At 24.6% G+C, this 25125-nt stretch overlaps 2 protein-coding genes across 2 annotated transcripts; one reads left to right on the top strand and one right to left on the bottom strand.

Moving 5' to 3' along the window:
- The first annotated feature begins 3699 nt into the window (after positions 1 to 3699).
- On the top strand, positions 3700 to 5592 carry LOC129609747 (tRNA modification GTPase MnmE). The gene is made up of 5 exons (XM_055521862.1): positions 3700 to 3918; positions 3971 to 4147; positions 4209 to 4432; positions 4485 to 5230; positions 5304 to 5592. The coding sequence occupies exons 1-5, from the start codon at positions 3822 to 3824 to the stop codon at positions 5578 to 5580; spliced, it is 1521 nt and encodes a 506-aa protein (XP_055377837.1). The 5' UTR covers positions 3700 to 3821; the 3' UTR covers positions 5581 to 5592.
- Positions 5593 to 6894: 1302 nt separating this feature from the next.
- On the bottom strand, positions 6895 to 24795 carry LOC129609708 (uncharacterized). Its single transcript, XM_055521816.1, has 5 exons — positions 24346 to 24795; positions 18632 to 18896; positions 11739 to 12082; positions 11373 to 11581; positions 6895 to 7390 (listed from the first exon to the last, which is right to left on the bottom strand). The coding sequence occupies exons 1-5, from the start codon at positions 24574 to 24576 to the stop codon at positions 7138 to 7140; spliced, it is 1302 nt and encodes a 433-aa protein (XP_055377791.1). The 5' UTR covers positions 24577 to 24795; the 3' UTR covers positions 6895 to 7137.
- Positions 24796 to 25125: the final 330 nt, after the last annotated feature.

Below are 25125 nucleotides of genomic sequence, written 5' to 3'. Positions count from 1 at the left end.
AGCTCGGATAAAACAATGCTCTTCACATTATTCACACAATATTATTGAAATTTTAATATTTGACAAGTACAGTCTATTAAAAATTCATGTCATTTAAATTTATAATAATTTTTTAATTTTATTAAATTTAATATATTTAATTTTTAATTTATTATAATTAAAAAAGAATTAATTAATTATTTCAGGAACAGGAACAGAATTCATCCTTTTATAATATTGAAAGAATATAAAACTTTATTATTATGTAATATGCCTATATACAGCATCTTTTTAATACAGTTCTTTATTAAATACAATTTTCTATGAAATAAAATTAGATGTATAACTATATTATAAATAAATAAAAGAAAAAATTAATAAGTATAAAATTGAAAGAAAAATTAGTAGAATAGTTAATAACATTTTTAAAAAATAAAAAAAAAATAAAAATTAAAGGCGTGCAATAGAATTTTTGTTTTTTTTTTTTGTTTATATAGCGCACTTTTTAAACTATACATACATACATAATATTATATGCGATAGAAATGATAGGTTTTAATATTTAGAGGCTTTATAAATTAAAAACTCTTATAATATTAAAAGAAAAACTCGTTGAGAACGAATTAACAAAAAATGTTTTGAATTAATTTCAAATTCTACTGAATTTTTATATTTATTTCATTGATAAATACAAGTTTTGTTAGCTTTATTTATTTATATAATTGCTTATTCAAACAATTATACAGTATTTTAGGTTATGTAAAATCACAAGTTGAGTTGAGATTATGATCGGCGAAGCGAATTCCATTTTTCGCGAATATGAATTTTTGTTATTATATTTGGAAAATTCGCTCAAATGTCAAGCGAATGAGCTATTAAAATTGACTTAAAATATATGAATGAAAATTCTGTTCGACAAACTTATCGAATGAAATAAAATATTTTGGTTTATAATATTGCGCCAATACGAATATTCTGACATCGCCAAGTTCAATTGTTTCCCTTAGCCGCACTAACTTCATCGATAATGATGAGGGCCTACATAAAAATACTTCAATTTATTGAGGTTATATAAAATTATAAGTTATTTTTATTTAAATTAAATAGTCCTTAAATATTTTACAATATTTACTAATATTAATATCCCTATTTTTCGTGTCAACGAGTTTATTTCAAAGATCTAAGAAGAAATCTATAAATATTTATAGATATACATACATATGTTGCTTATTTTTATAAAGTTTAACTTCAATTTTTATTAAAAGATTATTTTTAACAGAAATATCAAATTTTCTTTTGAAAAATTTGTTTTTAAATAGACCCCTTTTGCATAGATAGAAAGAACATGAAGACATATCCTTAAATGTAGTAGATCCTGTACAGTATACATACATACATTAAATATAATGATATTTTAAAACCGGTTTTTAAATTTTTGTTTGTTTTTAAGTTAGGCTTGCATTTCGATACGTCATGTATTTTTGTGGTACTTATATATTTCTAAAAAAATAAACATGTATATTTATTTCTATAAATGGTGTGTTTTGAAAGTTCTAAAATATATTATGTATTCAAATGATTTCGAAATTAAATAATAAAAATATTTTAATTTTATATATATTTTTCCATTGAAAGTGTCACAGTAGATTATTCATACTTATATTCAATTTTTTATTTAGTAATTTATTAATTTTCTAATTATACTTAGAATAGTAATTTCATTATTATGTATAATATAAAGCTAAAACATATAAAATGAGAAATATGTAAATTTTTATTTTTAATTAAACTATAAAACGCCAATGATTAATAGTTGAATTTCTTACTTTTTTAGAGCTGTGTTTAAGATATAACAATGATAATACATAATATGTAGTATGTAATAATTACTCAAAAAATCTAGAAATGAAAAATTAAAGAAAATTATAAAGAAATCTTTACTCTCAATTATTAATTTCTTCAGAATAAAAAGGTAAAACATAATTATACAATATTATATACATATATTAATGAAAATTAATATATCAAATAAAAATTATTTAAAATTTAAGAGGAAATCGTAAAACAAAAAAAAAGAGAATAATAAAATGATAGAAATTTATAAAATGCTCTATACATTTAATAAATAAAAATTATAGTATTTAAAGAATAAGAGAAAACAAAGAAAAAAAAAATAAGAATACCATAACAAAAAAAAAATTAAATAAAATTTAATTACACAATATTATTTGAAGAAAATACTATTATTATATAACATAACAATTGTACAAAATTCAATAAATAAATAAATAAAAATAAAAATGAAAAAAATTATTTATTTATTCTAACAATATGTGTAAGAACAGTGTGAAAGAGAAAAGAAACAGTGTGAAATTAAAGAGCAGTTTGCATAATTCAAGAGAGCAGCTGTTTTGTTTTGAAAGATCTTTAATAATTTTAGATGACATGAATTTTCAATTGCAAACAAAAATAAATACGAATATAAAATGTGCTTTAAATTTGTTTCTAAGACCCGTTAGACAACATTGATATTATTACATAAATGCATTACGTTTTTCACTGCTTAACGGAATAGATTACATTTTGTCACTTATCAATTTGGTCAATCTGTACACAGATCGGTTTCCCCCTCTCCAACAAATTAAATTTGTAGTTTTGTAATAATAAAATTAATGTCATCTATTTTATATCCAAAAATTTTTGAGGTGAACCAAAGAATCTTGTAATTCAAAGCCATTGGCTTTCGATAGAACTTATAATTTTTATGATAAACATTTTTTACACAGTTTTTCATTATTTTATTTATTCATCTTGCTAAATCCAGTTAAAATTTAAATGATAGAGATATAAGACTTTAAATCTGCCAGGTATATAATTGCTTATAATTATAAATCGGCTATAACTTTTTAAACCACTAAGCAGCGTTCCCACTTGGATACAATTGTATCCATTTGCATACATTTTTGCTTTAAATTTAGCGTGGATACAAAGATACTCAAAATCTGGTAAAATGCCACAATTGGCTACATTTAAAAATTTTGCTGAAATATGGATTCATTCTTTTCTCAAAAATTAAATAAATATTGCAAAACTGTCGAAGTGCTGCTAATATGGAATCACAAAATTCCATTATCTTCAAAAAAAATTATTTGCTGATTTTACTAAACACACTTCCAAATTTTTTAGAAGAAAGTAACAAGGACAATTAAATTAGTGCACAAGAACATACCAGAAACATGTTGATAAAAGCTAAGTGTAATAAAAAATGTATTGACTGTACATATTTTTAAAATTTGTCCGTTTTTATGGTGAATCATCTTCAACGTCTAGAGAACGTATATTTTTTTAGCCTAACTTTTACAATTAAAATGTAATAAAAGTTTTATGTTATTTCTTAAAGAATTTACTATTAATAACGAAACTCACATTGTTGAATAAAGCAAATTAATATTAATGATTAATTCCATATCATTAATTCCATATCAGTGCCATAATGGATTTTGATTTTAAAATATTCAAATATTATTTCGATACTCGAATAGAATATGAAATGAAATGTAAGGTAAGCCGCAAAAGCAGCGACTTATGCATATGTTTCGACTTAAAAGCTATAAGTTTTATTGACAGACGATAAGTTTGACATTCTCTTATTCAACTAGTAATCATACGAGTTTGACGTTTGTCTAAGAGCCGCATATTTGTAAACAAAACAAATACACATAGACTCTAATTTAAATTTTAAGTATTTTAAAGTTTTTGATTATAGGTAATTGATTTTGAAACATTTGAGAAATTTCAATAGGAACTTTCTTACTTACACTTTCAATTACTTGTGTACTAAAATGATTTTGAAGTCTTTGGAAATTTTAAGTGCAAGTTTAAAATTTCCCTACACTATATGTCAGTACTCACAAAGCACAATTTACAGCCTTTCGTCAGGTTTGTTTTCCTTTTGAATTAATTTGTTTTATTATAAGATCAATTTATACAGGACATGGAAAATGTGGCGTATCAGTGATACGAGTGTCAGGACCTAAAGCTAAACTTGCTCTAACAAATTTAATTGGCAAAAAATTTGAACCAAAGCCACGTTATGCTTATTTAAAATCAATTTATCATCCGAAAAATGGTGACAAAATAGATAATGGCTTAATTCTTTGGTTTCCCGGTAAAAATACCAAATATAAGAACTTGATTTATTAAAAAAAAATTTTTGCTATTTTATGAAGGTCCGAGGAGCTTTACTGGTGAAGATTGTTGTGAGTTTCAAGTACATGGTAGCATTGCTGTAGTGAATTGCATTTTGGGGGCATTATCTACAATTCCAGAATTTAGACTAGCTAAACCAGGTGAATATACAAAGAGATCTTTCTATAATGGAAAACTTGATTTAGTACAAGCTGAAGGGCTTGCTGACTTAATCCATTCTGAAACGGAGTCACAAAGGAAACAGGTTATAAATTTTACTAATTTTATTGTGTTTGTACCTATTTAACAGTTTTTAGGCTTTGCTTCAAGCTAATGGTACATTATCAAAATTATATGGAAACTGGAGAAACAACATTATACGGAGTATTGCACATTTAGAAGCTTATATAGATTTTGCTGAAGATGAAAATATTGAGGATAATACCATACTCGAAATATATTCTAATGTAGTTAATTTAAAAAATTCAATAGAAGAACATTTAAATGATAATCGACGTGGTGAAATCTTACGAAATGGTGTTCGAACGGCAATAATTGGTAGACCAAATGTTGGGAAAAGTAGTTTTATGAATTATTTATGTCAAAGAAGTATTTCTATAGTGACTTCGACACCGGGTACTACGCGTGATATAATTGAAAGTAGTGTAAATATAGGAGAATATCCAGTAGTTTTTGCCGATACAGCAGGTTTAAGAAACATAACTGAAGATGCAATAGAAGCAGAAGGAATAAATAGAGCAGTAAATTATATTAAAACAGCAGATTTTGTTATAATTATTTTTGATGCAATGGATTTGATTCGGCACTTAAATCAAAATAAAAGTGTTAATGAATATTTAAGAAGTTATACAGAATCCTTAAGGTTGCCAAATAATGTTTTGATTGATAAAAAAATAATTAGAATAGCTAACAAAATAGATTTATTATCGGAAAATGAAATGCAGAAAATCGTCCATATAGGTGGTTTAAATTTTATGTCATGTAAAACTAATCAAAGTATAGAAAAGGTTATACAACAGATTAAAATATGCTTGGAAGAAATGTAAGTAAATTGAGTTATAAATTATAAATGAACATATTGAGTAAGTCTTTTGAGAAAATTATCAACATTTCAGTTGTGGTAATCCGGTACCGGAAAACCCATATTTAACAAAAGAACGCTATCGTCAAAGTCTGAATCAGTGTCTTCAAAATATTTATAGTTTCTTAGAAAGTTTTCAAATCGATTTAAATAAGAATCAAGATGCAATAATACTAGATGAAAATCAAGATTTAGCGATATTAGCACAAAAACTAAGAAAAGCTGTTCGTAATATAGAAGAAATAACTGGTCATATAAGAATTGATGATATTTTAGATGTAATTTTTAAAGATTTTTGCATAGGAAAATAAAAAGAATTTGATAATAACAATCAGAAATGGGTATGTAGCGCAGAAAATTAATTTTTTTTTTATTGGAAACTTGAACCTTTTCTTAAATGGTTTTAAATTTTAATTAGTTCAGCAATTATATTTAGTTTATTCAGCAATATGCTACGCTGAATAAAGCGAAGTCGTTATTTTCTAGCATATGCTCAATTTTAAACTTCTTTTAAAATAGTTCTAGCAGTTCATAGATGGCTGTTATAGATTGTGCAAAATTAGTCAATAACATAAATTAAACTAAAGGTTGTTGTCAAGAATAAATAAGGAATTATGTATATCCGGAGGTAATCACGTGATTCATAAATACATACATATGTAACCTTCGGAGTATTGCAAGCATAAACTAAATACCCTTTAATAAATTTACCAAAAATGTTCTAAAAATATGGAATCCTTGCGGACATAAGCAAAAATTCTTAATGTTACATCCATGTTTATAATTAAAATTCAAACCAATAGATGCCACAGTTTTTAACAAAGCCATCTCGTGTCTAGAAAAGGTATATTTGTGTTTTCTATATTTTGCAGATAATTCAACATGCATTTTCTTTAGCATTAAAACCAACAGTTATGTGCAATTTTTTACTTGATTTTTGAAGGATTGAAATATATTTTCTAAAATATAATACGAACTGAACAAGGAGTAAAAACAAAATATTGCAGGACAAATCTAAATAAATTTTTGAGCAAATTTCATTTTTTTCAACTACGAAAGATAACATAATGTAGTTGGAGCAGTTGGAGTTAAAACAAAAGAATTAAAAATTATTTAAAATGAAGAAAGTCAGATGGCGGTAGCATGAAGTAAGGCTGATATATTGGAACAATCAAATGATTAAGGCTTGTTTTAAAGTTCTGAAGAAAATTTATTCAAAATCCCAGATTGATTGAGTTTTAATAATCATGTATTAGCGATTTAACATACAATATTTAGTAAAATCTAAAATTATTATTAACTGAGGTTTTTGGCCTCAGCTTAATTCTGTTTGTTTCAGTAAATCAAGCTAGTTTTTATCATTTAAATTCAACTTAATTCAGTTTAATTTCTTTTTAGTACCGAAGAAACAAAAGATGAAAGTTGAGTTCAGGATTTGGTTAGATGGTTTGCTGGATTTGGTTAGATGGTTTGCAGGATTAGTAAATATTTTTATTTTGGTCAATGACAATTTAATTATAATTGCTCAAAACTGAAAGTAGATGGTTTTCATCTTAGACTCGGAATTTGTTACACTCGTTTTTAACTATGTTGAAAAAACTGGAATTATTTTTACACAAAATTTTTATTGATGTAGGAAAAGTTCTTTGCTAAAATCAAATTTTAATTTTTGAATTAGACAAGATTTTATTTTTTAAAAGTATTCTACACTTTTTCACATAACTGCTTCTTATTTAACAATTTAATTAAAGTCAAAATAGCAAAGATGTACTTACAAAAAAAAAAAAAACATAAATTTACAAAATAATTAACAATACTAACATGGTATTAAAATGAAAATTAAAATTTTGTCTAACACAAAATAAAATTTAAAAAATATCAACATGAAGTTTTTGTGAAAAATCATATAATTCATAAACTAAAGCAGCTAATTCTTTGTCTACAGTTTCGCCACCACGGGTTGTAGTATCCTTAATAATTTGCTCTTCATTTTTAGCTTGATTAAGGAACTCTTCAGTTGATTCCAATGCATGAGGCTCATACAAAGTTGCTAAGAAACTTGAAGCAATACCTAAACTATATGGCAAATAACGTACATATTCTTCAAGCATGCTGTTATAGCTGAAAAAAGCAAATAAAATAAAAAATTATTTTCTAATTAATAAATAATGGAAACATGTATAAAAATATTAGGCAGATATGAACGTTAACAAAAAGTGAAGTAAATTTCCTAATATAAGTAGAGCTGTAACTAAATATTGCATATTTTGAAATTGGAAATAATTGCAGCAATGCTTTACCTACAACTTTGAGTTTAGAACAATTTATCATTAAAACAAAGTATGTAACAATTAATAAGTAACTATTAACACGGCTTAGATATAGAAAATCAAGTAGATGAAAAATACATAAATAAATTAGCGACATTAAGTGGCTGTTGTTTCCCAACTCAAAAAATTTGTCGGCAATTAATCAAATATCAAAAGAAACATTTTATAAGTTGTAGGATAAATGTGAGTTTGTAAACTGGGAAACAAGGATAAATAAATTATAAGCAAATTTTAGAATTAAATTTTAACATTGAGATTTTTTATACTACCAAAACTATTTTGTGAATTTCATTATCATTTGCAATTGCACACCAATTATTTCTTAAAAATATGTAATCAAAGTGCACATAGGATGCATCTACTGAAATATTAAAATCTTAATGAAATCAATTGATTAGTTTATTGCTGATCAGTTTAAAAATATGCAACGTATGAGAATGATCCCAATTAATTTCCTTCTCATACCAAATGAGTAAAAATATTAATTGAGATAGACAGAATAAGAACCTTCATCCTACAAAACTTTTAAGGTTACTTGGATAATTCATATATGCATGTATGTGTAAAATGAAATAGGTGCTTGAGTAATATTTTAAATAATTGTACTTATATATTAAATATATAAATTAATTCAGTCAAATCGTGTATGTATGTAGATATGTAAATTCTATTATCGAAAAAACATCAAAATATTTTGATGAATAAACATTTCTTCTCTTTTTTTTTGCTTCTTTCTTTATAAAACGCAATTACGCAAATATGTACAAGGATTGCCAGTTTTTTTTATAATAGATAAAAGGAAAATTTGGAAAAACAAAAATTTTCTAAATAATCTCATAAAAGGTTTTTTTTTTTTTTTTGCTTCTGCTTATTTCGATTGTTAACTTCCATTCTATATTTCTTAAAATAAATAGATCATATAGAGAAGAAAAGCAAAAAGAATTCTATTTTCATAATTAAAGAGTCAAAAAATTTTCCATAAAAATAAAAACATTTCCAAAATTCTTTTGGCTTTTCATTTATTTGTTTCCATAGAATTAATTTTCATTATCATTTCATATTTTCAACTAACAAGAATAATATTTATTAAGTACATACATGTGTATACATATATATATATATATATATAATGTAAATGTACCTAAACTTGTGTGTTTTAAGATTGGACATAACCATGTAGATAATGACTACATTATTAGTATACTTTTGAAATATTTTAGTTTCCTTTTTTTAAGGAAAAAACAATTTTGGTATTTGTGTGTACGTATGTGTATCTTGAATTACTTTCTGTGATAAACAAAATTTGTGTAAGTATGTACGTGTATATGAAAAATTTTTCTAATGAATTTATGTAAATTATTTTTCTTTTAAATTTTTCAATGATTTCGTTAGAATAATTTCCTTTCACTTCCTTTTATATAACTTTTTCGTTAAGATTTACTTCAATATACAAATATGAAACAGAATAATGGTAGTTCAATATAAAAGCATACGGTGTTCAAAAAAATCAAGTTGTTCGATTGTTTTACAATTGGAGAAGGAATTTAAAAACATTTTAGGTAAACTATCTAAACATACTCTTCGGAAAATATGTTTGTTATTACTTAATAATTAAATTTTGCGATTTTTGGGGAAAAAAACTCGAGTCGAGTCGAGAATTCTTGAATTATTGGAGAAGGGAGGATACAGCAGAAAATTTTTTATAAATTTTATATTATCTTTGAAAATTTTTGAGACATAATACGAGTAATTAAATTATGACGAAAATTTTAAGTGAAACAATAGAAAAAATTGAGTTTTTCGAAAATGCCAAAGTTGAGTTTTTAGATTAGATTTGAGTTCTAAATGAGTGTGTCTTCAAGGAAATTAAATTAATAAAATTGAAAACAATTTACTGCAAAAAGAAACATTGCAAAAAAGTAAACTTAAGCAGATTATGTTTGTAATCATTAAAGTTTTCTTGTGTTCTTTGTGAAAATAGACCGAAAATTTTAATATTATTTAACAGAAATGAAAGTCAAGTGTACTACTTGTTTCTACTCGTACGAACGTATGATTAAAGGGTATTTTATATTTGCTTTATACCGCTTGTAACGGTAAGAGATAACGTTCGCCTGTCCCAGTGATAACTCAAAAACCAATTGAGTTAAACTCACCAAATTTTTACAAGAGATTTAGTAAACGGCGGATCTCTATTTAAACTGGATATGATCCAGACACTGGTTCGCAATAATAAAATGGCGGCTATATTCATTAAAATTTATGTCGGGACCTCATGAGCACATGTTTATAATCCAGAAGATATTATGTTAGGGCTACTAAGGTGAAATGTTGAGCAAAGGAATTTGGTGATATGGTGATCATTTTGAGTAAAATTCTTTTAGTCATATATGTACACGTAACTATCATATACATTAATGTGTTTGTTTGTTTAGTGAGTGGGCGACAACTAAGCATAAATAAAATTTTGCATATATGAAACAATTTAAATATAATGTGTACGAACAAGTGTAGCCAGGGCGATCACTAAGCATAATAAAAATTTTGCTTTGTGATATAATTATATGTGTACAAGCGAGTGTTGATAGGGAGCAATCTCAGCAAAATAAAAATCTTGCTTTATGAGATAATTATATGTGTACGCATGAATGTTGATCTTATTCATATTAAACAATATAAATTATGTGCGCATGTATATTTATGAATATTTTTATTTTTTGCGTATCTTGCTTCTATGCATATTATATGAGACGGTTTCACTTATGTGTTTGTAGGATTGAATGTGTATAGCTGTATGAAATAATATTTTCTGTGTATAGGCATAATATACGAATTTATTCTAGTATATATGTCAAAGGAAAAATTAATAATTGCAATTCTGATGATTCATACATTGAAAAAAATATTTTGTGTATTCGTACAATAAATATAAATAAAAGAGTGGTGTAGAGTAAGAAAATGTATCAATAATTTTCGTTCTACGAACATTTTCATTGTTATTAACAAAATATTATGTTTGTATGTAAGTACATTTTATCAAGTTAATTTCGCTGTAAATTGAATTAAATTTGTATCAATTTTTTTTTTTTTAAATTTATGGTTTTTTAAAGTTTTCAATGGTGCCCCTGCTTTTTGTCGCCCACTGCAAATGCATACTTTGCATATATGAACCGTCCGTCCCTGTTAAAGGGTAAGTAATTTTATATTTAATTTCCAATTTCTAAAGAAAACAAAAAAATATACACATATGTTTTCGTATATATGTGTATATAACTATATATAGACGCCACATTTTATTGTTTTACTAAAAGTTGTGAAATAACCTTCATAAAACACAACAACATTAACGATAACTAGATTTCCAGTGTACGCTACTAGATTTCCAGTGTATACTATACAAAAAATGTTTATCTCTTTGAACAGATAAACAGTTACACTAAGTAGAAAAGTATTTACATTAGCTGAAAATCTAGTAACCATAACTTGAAACCTAGTTGCTAAGTATTGATAGTATATAGACTTTTGACAAGAATATTTATTACGATCGTAAATTATAATTACTGTATTAAGAATTTTCTGAGCTCAGAATTTTAGTAATTCCAAATTGACAATATGATATTTGTAATTTTCCTAATTTCAGAGCTACGAACGAAATTCATGATAGCTCTTAATTATCTTATAAAAGATTTTTTCCTTTAAAATTCATTTTACACATTCTTGCTATCTAAAAAACTTAAAAAAATTTAATAAATATTTTCATTTTTTTTTTTTACCTTAGATAATCAGGAATTTTATTTGAAGTTCTGCTTTCATATGTGTCTTTTAATGAATCACAATAGCTTTTGAAGATCCTTTCGAAATTTTTTTGTCTTGTATCTTTACCACTCGACAGTGATATAAATGTTGTTAAATCACACATTGGCGATGAATAACGTAATGTTTGAAAATCAAACATCATGGCTGCGGTAGGTAAATCTTTATCCTGTTCAAAAATAAAACAAAATAAAAAGGAATAAAATTTAATTTCGCCAATATAAGCAATTGTTCTTTTTGTTCTTAGAAGAAAAATTTGTAAATATAAGAATTTTAAAGATAATGTCCATTTATTGAACTTTTATAAAATTATATTTTTGATTTACCTTAGTATTTTTATATTGAAATGCTACATTATTTCTTAAATAATCACCATGACAAAGTATTGCTTCTGGTTCAATTGGTCTTAAACGTTCTTTACCTTGTTCAAAAATATTACTTAAATCTTGATTTAATTTTTTTAAAAAATTTTCTGGTATCATATTGCCATAATATTTTCTAGCTGAATTTATTGAACGTTGACCAGCTGTACGTAATATTAAATCCCATTCTGGTGGTGGTTCTTTAGCATATCTTGATTCACCCAATAATTTAATAATACTTTTAAAAAATTCGGGATTATTATGTTTCAAATCATAACAAATTCCATGAAATTTTCCAATATGTTTTGCTAAAAATTACCAAAAAAGCAAAAAAGAAACAGCAGAAAAAGAATAAAAATAAAACTAAATTAAAACATAATGCAAAAGTAAACAAAATTAAAAAAAAACATTTAAAAAAGAAAAAGCAAAATAATTTTTTTTAAATAAAATGATTTTATTTTCGAAATTGAATTTTAAATAAGCATATTAAAGTAAAGATTATTCAGCACCGAGTATTTCAAATGTGAATTTATTAAAAAATGAGTGACAAAGAAGAGATGGAAGTAAAATAAAGTACGTGGCTCCTAATTTAGTCGTAGAATGCTGTTCAATAGAATTTTATTCCGCTAGTAGGAGTCTTTTTCAAAAATAATCGGAATATTTTGTATAATCAAATATTTTCTTTTGATTTTTATATTCAATGAGATTTCATTACCGTGACACATTGACTACGTTTTTATATTGCAATTTTAAGCTAAGTCATCTTTGTTTTCATCTCCGGGTATGCCATTGAAGGGTATTCAATAATTTATCATTTAAAATTCTATTTCTTTTAGTTGTAATTGAGCTTTCATTTACACCCCAGGACTCAATAGCATTCACCATTAAAACAAGAACATGGAACATGGATAAGAGTGAAATAGTAAATTGAGTTTAAGGTTAGTGCAGCTAAGATTTGTGTAAAAAAAGTGTATAAGCTCTTCAAAAATCCTAAAATAAAATTATTATTGAATAACCCTATTTGATCATATTTCTGTATTAGATACATACATATGTATAATGCCTAAGCATTACTCCACTTATATTTTTATGTCATATAGTGTGATGCTTGTATATACATATATACATTTGTACATACACGAATGTATTAGTTCCCTTGATTATTGTGTGAAAATCAAAAGAGAATGAGTACATTATAAAATTTCCATTTTTATTATAATGTTCGATTTTTGTAATGGAAAGAAGATTATCCTCTTAAGTACTAAATCGAATAAATAAATATATATATACTTACATATTATGTATTTATACATTTATAAATGATGTATAGAAAAGTTTATTAAAATTTTCATTTGACCACCAAAGCAATTTTTTTATCGAAAAATGTAATTTGCTGTTTGCATTCATAGTTAAATTTCGATTTTGAATATAAAATTTCCTTGCTTACGTTATGGTTGTTAGTCTCATTCGTTTAAAGTTTAATTTTAATTCGTAGGGATTTTTTCAAAATTTCAAATTTGTATAATGTGTATGTTTATTGTATAGATGTATTTTAGGATGTAAATAGAATTATTGTATTAGAAAATACAAAATTATGTAGAGATGAAAAGAAAAAGAAAATTAACCTTGAAATTAAGGTTAAAGGACGAAAATGATCAGTCGAGTTTTTTAACATGAAATTTGGATTTTTTTCCAAAATACTCGTGTATATTAAAAATAAATGTTGCCCCATGACAGAAAAAAGCTCAATGATGTGAAATTATATTTCGAAATATGTAGTAGAAAAAACTCATTTCAACATTGTATGGAAAGCAACAGTTTTCTTTTATATGCACGAAAGATACTCGATCCTGTATACTTTAAAGTAACAAGAAAATTAAATACATACATTCATACTAAATTATGTACGTATATTAATTATAAAATTATAAAAATATTTATACATTTTGCCTACATGTTATATACTCGTATATATGTGAACATATCCAAAATGTTATGCTGCAAAGGATTACACATTATTATTTTCTGTTCTGTTTGTTTGTATGCTGATTCCAGGACTCATTCAATTACTACGAGTATTTGCTTGATTGCTTCATTTTAATTTTTTTCTCTCTTCCTGTTTACTTTTCTTTTTGGATATTTATGATGTCTTTTACATAGAACCAAAAACATATATTAACCTTAATTAAATTTAAAACTCGACTGGATATTATTCTGTTTTTTAAAAGTTTTCGAAATAAAAAAAATGGAAAAAGGGGGTTTTCACTCTGTTAGTCCGTCCGTTGTTGTCAGTCTTTGTCTGTCCGTCCATGTGCCGTGATCACAAAACTTCTACAATTTTTAAGGTAGCAAACCTTAAGTTTAACAAAGAAATGTTCTTTTAAGAAAAGTTTTTCTGTTTTGTTTTCTTTTCAAGTTTTGCATTCGCCTCTTATCTCAGAATTGCAGCTCACACAATTAGCGGAAAAGTACAATTGGAAAAATTAACCGTTATCTGGAATTTATTTTTTTTTTAATTTCTGATTTTTCTTTTAGACACCTCTTTTCCCTTCCAAGTTATATCCAAATGTGAATTTTCAGCGCCTTATATTTCTAGAACATCCCGTTATTCAACTTACTTCAGCTTCTAATGTGACCCAACAGCTCAAGGAAAAAAGTACTTAAATAATTTTATAAATAGGTTTTCTTAAGGAAAACCTTAACGAGGTTTTCAGGAAACAGTTTTTCTTTATAGTTTTTATATTATTGATTTAACAGTTTCAGGACGGTTTCTTTTAGGATTCTGTTAAACAAAAATTATTTCAGTGTATTGATAAAAGAAAAGTGTGAGGTCATAAATTATGATTTTAAGTCGAAATTAAGTCGGTTTTTATTTTTTTCTAATTCAAAACTTAAGTCAACTCGGTTGTTTTCGCGCAATTTCAGTCATTTAAGTTTTAGGAAGGTTATGCTGTTTACTTTGGTGCAGTGGTTATGGCACCGGCCCTTTAATCGAAGGGTCTCGGGTTCAAACCCCGGTCAGGTCACTATAAAAATTATATTCAATATTATATAACTTAATATACAATACTAATAAATATTATACAAGTAATTTTCAAATATTCATAATATTCGATACTAAAGACTAAGAAAAATAAATAGTTAATATTAATAAACTGAAATATTTAATATAAATAAAAAAAAAAAAAAACTACGGTAGCCTAGTCACCTACCTAGCTACCTCTCTATGACTGTAGAAACTAGGGCATGATAGATATCATGCACTAGCATTATACTCCTCCTAGGAGTAAAGAAGGAAAAAAAAAATGCTGTTTACTTTAATTTACAAGGAATTTATCATAGAAATTGACTGAAGTGATAATGTAGGTCGATAGTCAATAAAAAATCAATGAAATTGCTGTAACACAACTTTTTTTTTGGATTTTTGACTTTTTTTTGAAGCCGTCTCCATCTTAACACATTTCCAATCATTTTTATTTGCTCATCCTAACTGTATGCAATAATTTCATATATTTTACTAGTACACAATAAATGTACTAATAAAAATATATATTTCAAATATCCAATAAATTGTTTTTGAAAAAAAATAGTATACCCGTATTAAAGTAGATTTTAAAATATAATATAAATATATTTAATTTAAAATAGAATAGTATATTAAAAGAAAAAGTTCTACTTTACAAACCGGAGTCTGGTATGATCTGAATTTATTATGAATAAGATCAATAGAACAATGTTTTCTTATACACATGCAATAAGCGTGTATACAATGCCTAGATTTATTCTTATGTATGTATGTATATAGATATGTGTACATACACAAAATTATGTTATATAAATATTAATTTATTATAAAGTACATGGTGTACTCAATTAACAATTTATTTATTATTTTAAAAATTTGAAAGGGTACTCACGTAGACGTAGGCTTTCGAGCATATTTTGCTGCATATGAGAAATTTACAGAACTGTTATAATTTTTTTTTTGAGTTATTTAAGTGAGTTGATTTTCTACGTTTATGAGGCATTTAATAGTTCTTTATGAGCAAATAATCGCATTATTGAAAAAATTAAACATGGAATTGTTGATATTAAAGAAAAAGTTATGACTCGAATAAATTGAGGATAAATCATGAATTCTTGGTTTAAATTTCTTCATTTTATTTGTTATTTTAAAATCATAATAAATAATTAAATGTTGAACTTTTCAATTCAAAGAAAATTATTCAATTTTCATTACAGCCAAGAGTAATTGTTAAAATATCAAATCAAGTATTCAATATTTGATGTAACAATATATTGGATAGATATTTGCCATGCAAAATATTACATACTATGAATATACTCTAAATTTTAAAATTATTACTGAGATGTATGTTATGTACATTATGTGTGTATATGACCTATATGTTGGGATATATTTTATTTGTACCTACATATACACATATTATGCATGTATGATGTCAAAAATTTCTTATACGCAATTGTTTAAATACGTGTTTGCGCGTTTGTATATTTGTTCCATACATATGTAATATAAAATAAAAATATTATACAAAATTGTACAAAGTACCAACCCTTTAAGTTCAAATGTACAATATGTAAGCATAACAGTATTTTGTCTGCAGTGCCTATATACAAGGAAATCAGGCATATAAGACGAATTTTTATTATTTTTGTGTCTTTTTGTGTGGATGTTTTATAACAATCAATATTTTTAAATCTCTTTGTTGAAGAAAATTAATATAAAGGACTTCTTGACTATTACATGTGCGAAGCATGTATATGTATAATTGAACATAAAGCAAGGAGAAAGGAGTCCCCCTCCCTGAAAGAAGTGTTTTCATTTTGATAAGAGCTCTATTATTTCTATATTACAATAATAAGATTATATTTTTTTTCTATATTGTTAAATTGTCTTTTTTAATAAATTTTGTATTCCTCAATTAATTTTTTTGTAATGAAGTAAATTTTTCGTAAAGTATTTAATTACAATTTATGAATTATATTTACATTTTCTAAAATTTCCATAATAAGTATATTTACATTTATATTCAAAGTAATATTATATCTGTAAATAAATAAATGCACCTACATATGTAGGTACCAATTATATCGAATAAGGTTGAAACATGTTGCTATACAATCAAACATGTTCGATTATAACACGCATATATATTATATAAGAAAATATTAACTGCTTTACTTAATCCACATGTAATTTTTTAAGTTCCTCGTACTATTTGTACCTCTCAAGTTGTATGCAATTATTTTTGACTCTTTAATCATTGTTTCATACAAAGTTTTTGCTTATAATCATAAATAATTTTAATTTGAACTACCAACAAGTACGAAGATTTAGAGTGCATAGGCATAAAATTTTTTGACAAACTATAAAACAAAAATTTTACTGAGACATCTAGCGTTTAATTTAGAATATATGAATTAGTATTTAATATTACAAAACAGGTCAATAGCAGAGTACAGATACATGTTGTCATCACTGGTAAAGAGTACAAAGTTGACATAAAACATTAATTTTGCAAGTAGGAAATGCATAGTGACATAACATGGATACACGTACAAGAAAAATTGTTCCCAAAAGGAAAATTCATATGTATGTATGTATATAAACGAATTATTTCACATAAGACTGCACCATCTCAATTTTATTCGATTTTATAAGAAAGTTAAATTTTTAAATTTGAATTTATTCCGATTTCGAAAATCTAATAACATTATCAGGTATTATCCTTAAAATATACTTCGTATTATGCATTATTCGGTAGCAGCAAGTTCTGGTTATATTTTTATCTTAAATATGTTAACTTCAAAATTTCAATAAAACGTTTAGTATTAATGATTAGGATTATAAGTAGCGATTGCTTTACAACAATTAAAGCACTCCTTATACTACAAGTAGTAAAAATAGGTTCTAAAAATATTTAATAAATGATTTTACTTTATTATTGAATAAAAAATTCGGGTGATTCCACTAGATGTGCAACATAAGTAGTGAGTAATAAACTGCAAAATTTTCGAAGAATAACTTTAAGTTTATTTAACACGTCCAGTGCAACAAGACTGTATAATTCACACTCAATTTGGCCAGTGCGTTTTAACACCTCGTTGCTATAAATGAGAAAGTGTTGTTGCAACACTCTAAAAACAACATAATATAAAACGTTCGTTCAACTTCAACTGAAACTAATGAAACAAAAAATAATAGTCAGGTATTCAATTTTGCAAAATTCATTTGAGATATCGGAAAGGATTTTCATGAAATTACTTCGCCTTAATTTCAGCCCCAATTAAATCTTTTATGTTTTTCACGGGTTCAGCAGCCTTTTCGATTATTAAGGTTTGAGAAGCAAATGATAGGGTAGACATTTTATTGAGGAAATTGTCCATCCATTAACAAATCCATACTTAAAAGAAAGTTGCTAAAATTATTAATTTTTATTTCAAATCTTTGGCAATTAAAAATATGGTCTATATTTTGGTTTATATTGTAGAGTTGAATAAAAAACTTCTAAGAAATTATGAATATAAATAAAAAAAATGGAAAAATTTTCAAAAAAAGACCAAAAAAAGTTGAAAAAGGTCAAAATATGTTAAAAAGGGAAGAAAGATTTCTGTAACTAAAACTATGTCAAAAAAGGTATAATGAAATCGATGTCCTAATCAAGACCTAAACATGAAAGACATCAAATAGGTATTTACTTAAAAATCCTAGCCCTAATTATAACACTATAGATAATTTGTTTGTATTTAAGTCGAGATAATAAAGGTTTCTACAAAACTATTGGATATTTTAAAATTGTATAATAATTAAGGAATATTTTTTTTTTACTTACCAGCCAATAATAAATGTTCAACTGACAAATCAACTTGTTTCTTAGACATACACCAACCATCAACAACAAAGTCACCTAATACAATACATGCTTCATCATCTTTTAAATGTGAATAGTAATATTTTGGATAATTATCCCATAATGTTAAGCTAGCTGTTGGTGATCCTAATTCTGGTAAAATTTTGGTGTAAGCAAGAATTTCATTTCCAAATAATGTTTTGAAATTAATTGCATCATAGTCTTCTTTACTGACTTTTGGTGTTTTCTGAAATTTTTATGTAATTAATAATTAAAATTATGCTTAGAAATTGTTCATTTTTGGGACGCTTTTATGGAATATGAAATAAAATTAATGATTTCTACCCGAATTTTATGTACGTTTTATATAAGTAAAGTTGGACTAAAAACTTCAATTTGAACATGCTAGGTCTCGAATTGCATTAAATAAGTACATAAATATTAATGTTTTTATAATTTGCCAATTGCTTTTAAATTTTAAAAGTAATGTTTCTGGGCTTAGCTTAGATACGCGCCCGAAAATTAAAATGTATGCCGAAGAAATACCGAAATTCTTTTTAAGTAGTGAATAATACCTCAATAGTGGATACGAGTACCTCAAACTTATATGTCTGCACATGCTAGGAAATATTTTCACTTACACTTCACATCCTCTTTCTTTCAATTTTTCTCCTCTCTTTGAGTTTCGAAGCTGCAATCTATTTGATCTATTTATCTATTTTAAAGAAATAGTTACATAGCTCCAGTACGAATAATTAAAAGATTATAAGCAAGCAAAATATAAGAATTAGAATGATCTTGCAGAGTTTTTATTTAAAAAATACACAAAAAGTGGCAAATAAATTTCAGCAGCAATATTTAATGTTTATGCAATATATGTATGTATATACATACATGTTAACTCATGTTTTGTATGAATATCTATTTATAGCTACATAAGTGTGAAGTTATTTCTAAAGTGAAGTTTCCTTATTTATATAAAAGCTCAAAAAAAAATAAACATTTAATGACCATATTGTATGTATACAATAAAAGTTGTCAAGTCATTCAATGATAGTTCAAAATATAAAAGCTTGAAGTAAGTATGTATATCTATTGATATATGTACATATGTATGTGTTATGATAGAAGTGCGCTAAATAAAAGTAAGCAAGTCAATGGCCATCATAAATATCATTGTAATATTTTTGTTTTAGAATGAAACAACGCAAAATATTTTAAATTCTTTTTGTTATTTAAATTTAATTCTTAAATTAAAAATCTTAATACAAAATTCATTACTTAGTGAGGAAAATTTATATCTATATGGTTTGATTGACTAACTGTTTGTATATTTTTGAGCAATTAACTACAATAGCCTGTGTTAGAATCGTAAAAAAATTAATAATAAAATTAGCTAAATTTTTTTTTCTAAAATAAGTGCAAGATCAAGAGCAATCTGTTAAGAAGCACTGCTTTATAATTTGATAAATAAATGAGCTTTCTGTCAAAATCTGGTTTTCAATTTTGTTGGAATAACGTGAAATACCACGAAATAGTCACGATTAACATTATTATACCCCTTAGTAGCGAGCCGATTAAGCTGAAGTTCAACAATTTTCTCAAAATTTGATAAAGTAAAGGACAACTTAGTCTATTAGTCCAATTTTCATAATATAATGAATTAAAGATTATATAATTTGGTAATATATTAGGACATTTCACAAACAAGGTAAATCGCAATACAAAGTGCAAGCTGCGATATATTTATTTTCATAAAAAAATTTTGCTAATCTTCTTTGTTCAAAGTCATTTCTAACTTTTCGCAAAATTGCGAAATTGTTAAGTAGTAGCGCAATTAAAACATAAGAACTGTTATGATTTTGACTATATACGATTGTCGTTGTATGTATGTGTAATTTTTGTATAATATTATTATTCTTATGTTACTTATGCACATACTGTATACATAGATGTACATATGTAAATGCTATATTAATTTACTGAATGTTTATAATATTAAACAAAAATTTCGCAACAATTTCAAGTTCTTTATCGAATATTTTGAATATACGTACATAAGTATGTAAGTATGTACATACATATATTATAATATGTACTGATAAATATATACGATAAATTGTCTATTGTTATATACAATATAAAAATAAATATTTAACATTGTAATTATAAAACAGATAAAAATTGTAATATGTGTACGCAATATGTATACTATGGCTATTGTTAATACCATTTGGTAAATAATAATTATATAATAATGAAGCAATAATTAAGATGGCAAACATTGATTTAGAAAGCGTATTATTTTAATAAATAAAATTATTTTGAATTAAAGTTGAATAGAATTGTGAAATTTACTAAAATTTTGTGATGTATTATTTCGTTAAATATTGTAGCTGTATTTCGATTTTAATGTATAATACTCTTAATTAGCTAAAATTATGCCTAAAATAGTACAGAAATTGTACCGACACTTAAATCAGAAAAAAATTATTTATAACATAGGTCACATAATTTTTAAAATTTTTTTAATCAGTACTAGAAAATTTAATCAAAAGCTGTCATGAAGTTTTGGCTTAATTTGTTATCAAAGCTTTTCAAAAGATATTGAGATATTAACCCTTTCGTGTACAAAACTGAATTCAGACCGATATAACATTATATGAGCATATATATCGAATAAATAGTTCCTCAAATAAGCTGCTTTTTTTACTATCTTCTCGGGGTTTATTTTAAAAATTTAGCGAAAATTTTAATTTTGAAAATATTCTAATTATGTACTCAATATTCAAAATCCTTTCAAAAGGTTTAGTAGAAAACCTAATATATAAAATTAAAATGTAGAATTTATTCAAGCAAATTGATTTGGTATATTTTCTTCTATAAAAAAAAAATTGCATAAAATGGCTATTTTACTTGTTAATAGTTTTAGTTTGCAGATAGTACTAAATTGGTTCTATCAACTTGTTATACTTTTGTAATAAGTAATAATAATTATACAAATCTACATATACAAGCATAATGAAATCAAAAAGTAAATCAACAGCTATATCTCAATCTATTAATAAATATGAAGTGAATATACATATAGTAGCACAATTCATATCATATAAGTAGAGTAGGTACTTAATGTTTATTTCAATAGAAACTGATATCAATAATAAAAAAACCCTAAAATTAATAAGTGCTTTTCAATTTTATAAATTGCAAAATATTAAATGGAAATTAGTTATGTAAAAGTAAATCATTTGTTTTTTTTGTACTAAATAGCTATCTAAAATATTTTTGTATTTTGTATTTTAATCTAAAATTGTTTTGTATATTTTGTAGTTATATGAATTTTTAGATATAAATTTAACACCATAAAATATTGTTGACTCTATTGTAGCTTGAACATTTTATATGGCTACATAAATGCTGTATATATGTATATATATTTAGGTTTAAATAAAAGAATTTTAAATTGTATAAATTGATATGAATTTTAATTTAATTAAATATTTGTTACACAATTTAATATAACATCAGATATTATTTATATAATGTATGAATGTATGTATAAACACTATTAATTAAAGTGTTATACTTGAATATATCTTTGTATTTAATAAAATTTAAGTACCTATTATGAGAAACAGTAGAGATGTTGTATAATCAACTATACATTACCAATAGCAGTCATTGGTTATAATATTAGAATTGAGTGATCAGAGCAGTACAAATAAAATTTAAATTTCAAATTTATTCATTAAAATACGGACAATTTCGTTTTCTTTACAATGGGGTTTCCTAACTAAAAAATTTATATAATTAGGTTGCAATATTTTGAGATTTTACTGTATTATGTTCCTTTTCAATAAATATACTCAATTTTATTATATAAAACATTCTTTTCATTGAAGTTTTTAAACAGAAATTACTTATTAATATTTTAACTATTTAGAATAAATGAAGCTTTAATTAAGAACAAAATAAAAGTTAGCAAGCATAAAGTATGTACTTAAATTAAATAATAATTGTTAAAAAATAAATATATAGATAATTTTAATCAATTGTTAATTAGTTGCATGTCTTTCATAAGAGTTATTAATAAAATTTGCAAATATTAAAAGTAATAATTATAGTACAATAAATGTGTATATGTACATTCATATTGTATTATACTCTTGCTTATAAATCTTTATAAAGTACATCTGGCTATTTGTTCTATTTATTTAAAACATGCATATGCACTTGAGTGAATGATATTATTTATCAAGCTAAGAATATTGTCGTTTTACTGTTTGTTTCGGACAAACTTTTTACTTATTATGTTTTTCAGTATTTTTGAGGGTGGTCTCTTGTAACAATTCCTTAACGGATTTATCTTATCTTCAATAAGCTTTGAAATATTTTTTGGCCATTCAATTAAATTTTGCCATTTTGTTTGTAGGTAATTTTCAACGGGAAGTTGTTCGAAAATTAAATATTTGATTGTAGTTTCGGATAATTATAAAAAGATTCGGACAACCACGTGAACTGCGAAATTAAAATTAAACATTTGAAACGCATGAATGATATTTTGTAGTTTATTGAATTTAACAATTCTTGAGTAATTAACCTTTTGATTACAAAGTCACTCTGTGAAAATTTAGTCTATGACGCTTATAATTTTATATTAATCATTACCTAATTCAATATTTTATAAAATGTTTTTTCAATGTTTTATAGAAATATGATTAAATTTATTTAAAAAAATTTTAATTTAATATTACACAGCAATAATGGTAAAATAATTGAAATTATTATAATTGCATAGATTTTTCTATAGTCACATAGACGAATAACTGTAAAAATTCTATGTTTCGTCAAATAAACTATTTATATATATGTATACATATGTATATATAATATAAAAGCGGCTCTATATAAAATTTTCTATAAAATATAATTTATGTATTTTAAATTTTTAATCTTAAATTATTTAGCACAAGCAAATTTGTACATTTTTCAATTTTTTTCATAGCAGTTTATTCTTTTTTGTTTTCCCTTATCTTATTAAACAAATCGTTATCTTTATTAATTTAAATAACATATATTTTAAGTTTGGGCACACCTTTACCACAATTTGTGATATGAAAAACTCTTAATTAAGAAGTAAAGATATGCCGAGGCAATTACATTATTCACTTAAATTGATATCGAAAAATATTTTCTTTGCTAATATAATATACGCACTATATGGTGATGCTACATTTTTTTCTATAATAATAAATATCAGCTGATTTTTCTGATATATAAATTCTATTAGCTTAGTTATAATAATTAACGATGTGGTTAATATTTTGCAATTTATTATGAAAAGAAATTGTCATAACTTCAAAATTATAAGCTCTAAATTTTCTTTAAAGATTTTTGGTACATTTTAGTAAAGCAAACTGTCGTTTATTTTGGTTAGGGTGTACCTAATTCTTGTAACAATTTAATATTCTTACAATAAGTTTTTTATTGTCCAATTACAGAACTATTTTGTATTTGATAAAAATAATAAAAACCTTTGAACAGTTCATTTAGAGACATCAAAATTAAGAACAATGCTATGCCCAATATGATTTCGGTAAGGCAAAAACTTGAATAATGTTAATGTATTTAAAATAAAATATAAAAAAATAATAACAGAATTAATTTTCAAGTATAATAATTATTTTTTTTTTTACCTTAACAACCATATCTTCAGAAAATGCTTCATTTTTGCAATTATATGTTAAATGAATTTTAAAACAATTTGTTAACATAAATGCTTCAGCAGAATCAATAAATTTTAATGAAATTTCTTTGATTGAAAATTCATCTTTAGTTGGTTTTCCTTTTAATGAACCATTTTCAATCAGTTTTGGTATTAAAAATTCTTTGACCCATTGTATTTCAATATCTTTTCTATTATCCATTATTACAAATTTATTAAGTTAAAAAATACAATATTCTATTGATCAAAATATTTACAAAAGAAAAATGTGTAATATAAAAATATAAATAAAAAAAAAACAAATTTAACACGCAAACTCAGAAAACGCTCACGCTTTAACAATAAAAACAAAAAAGAAAATTATTAAAATTAAATCACACTTTGTTATACCCGCTTGTAAACGATCAGTAAGCGACTGACGGCAAAACGAATTTTTTAATAACAAACGCGAAAAGAAAACCGAAAACTTTTCATTATTTTTAATGACTAATTTTATCGGTAGGTATATATGAACATGTGTACAACATGTGTATATTATGTGCTTAGTTATTTATGTAGTAAACTTATCGTTTATTTTATTAGAGTAGAATAGAATATAATAAATAATGAATAATGATCATTTGGAACGTTTATTGTATGTACAGGGTGATTCAGTAACCAGTGCCTTAACGTATATCATCGCTTGAAGATACAACAAAAAAACCATATCGCTGGCAAAACTGTGATACCACGTAAGTGCAAATATTTCCAA

This window comes from Condylostylus longicornis, unplaced genomic scaffold (assembly GCF_029603195.1).
Source record: "Condylostylus longicornis isolate FDR11 unplaced genomic scaffold, ASM2960319v2 ptg000040l, whole genome shotgun sequence".
NCBI lineage: Eukaryota > Metazoa > Arthropoda > Insecta > Diptera > Dolichopodidae > Condylostylus > Condylostylus longicornis.
Note: the sequence above shows the minus strand (reverse complement) of the source record. Positions and strands in the feature narration are given on the sequence as shown.

Bases quoted from the DNA above. Each gene is read 5' to 3' on its own strand.
- LOC129609708 (XM_055521816.1), bottom strand. From the start codon at position 24,576: ATGGATAATAGAAAAGATATTGAAATACAATGGGTCAAAGAATTTTTA. The intron at 12,083-18,631 runs GTAAGTAAAAAA...GGTAATTTTTAG, and splicing joins TGAACATTTATTATTGGCTG to CAAAACATATTGGAAAATTT. The intron at 7,391-11,372 runs GTAAAAAAAAAA...TGCTTTTTTCAG, and splicing joins AAAATTCCTGATTATCTAAG to CTATAACAGCATGCTTGAAG.
- LOC129609747 (XM_055521862.1), top strand. From the start codon at position 3,822: ATGATTTTGAAGTCTTTGGAAATTTTAAGTGCAAGTTTAAAATTTCCC. The intron at 4,148-4,208 runs GTAAAAATACCA...TATTTTATGAAG, and splicing joins CTTAATTCTTTGGTTTCCCG to GTCCGAGGAGCTTTACTGGT. The intron at 4,433-4,484 runs GTTATAAATTTT...AACAGTTTTTAG, and splicing joins CGGAGTCACAAAGGAAACAG to GCTTTGCTTCAAGCTAATGG.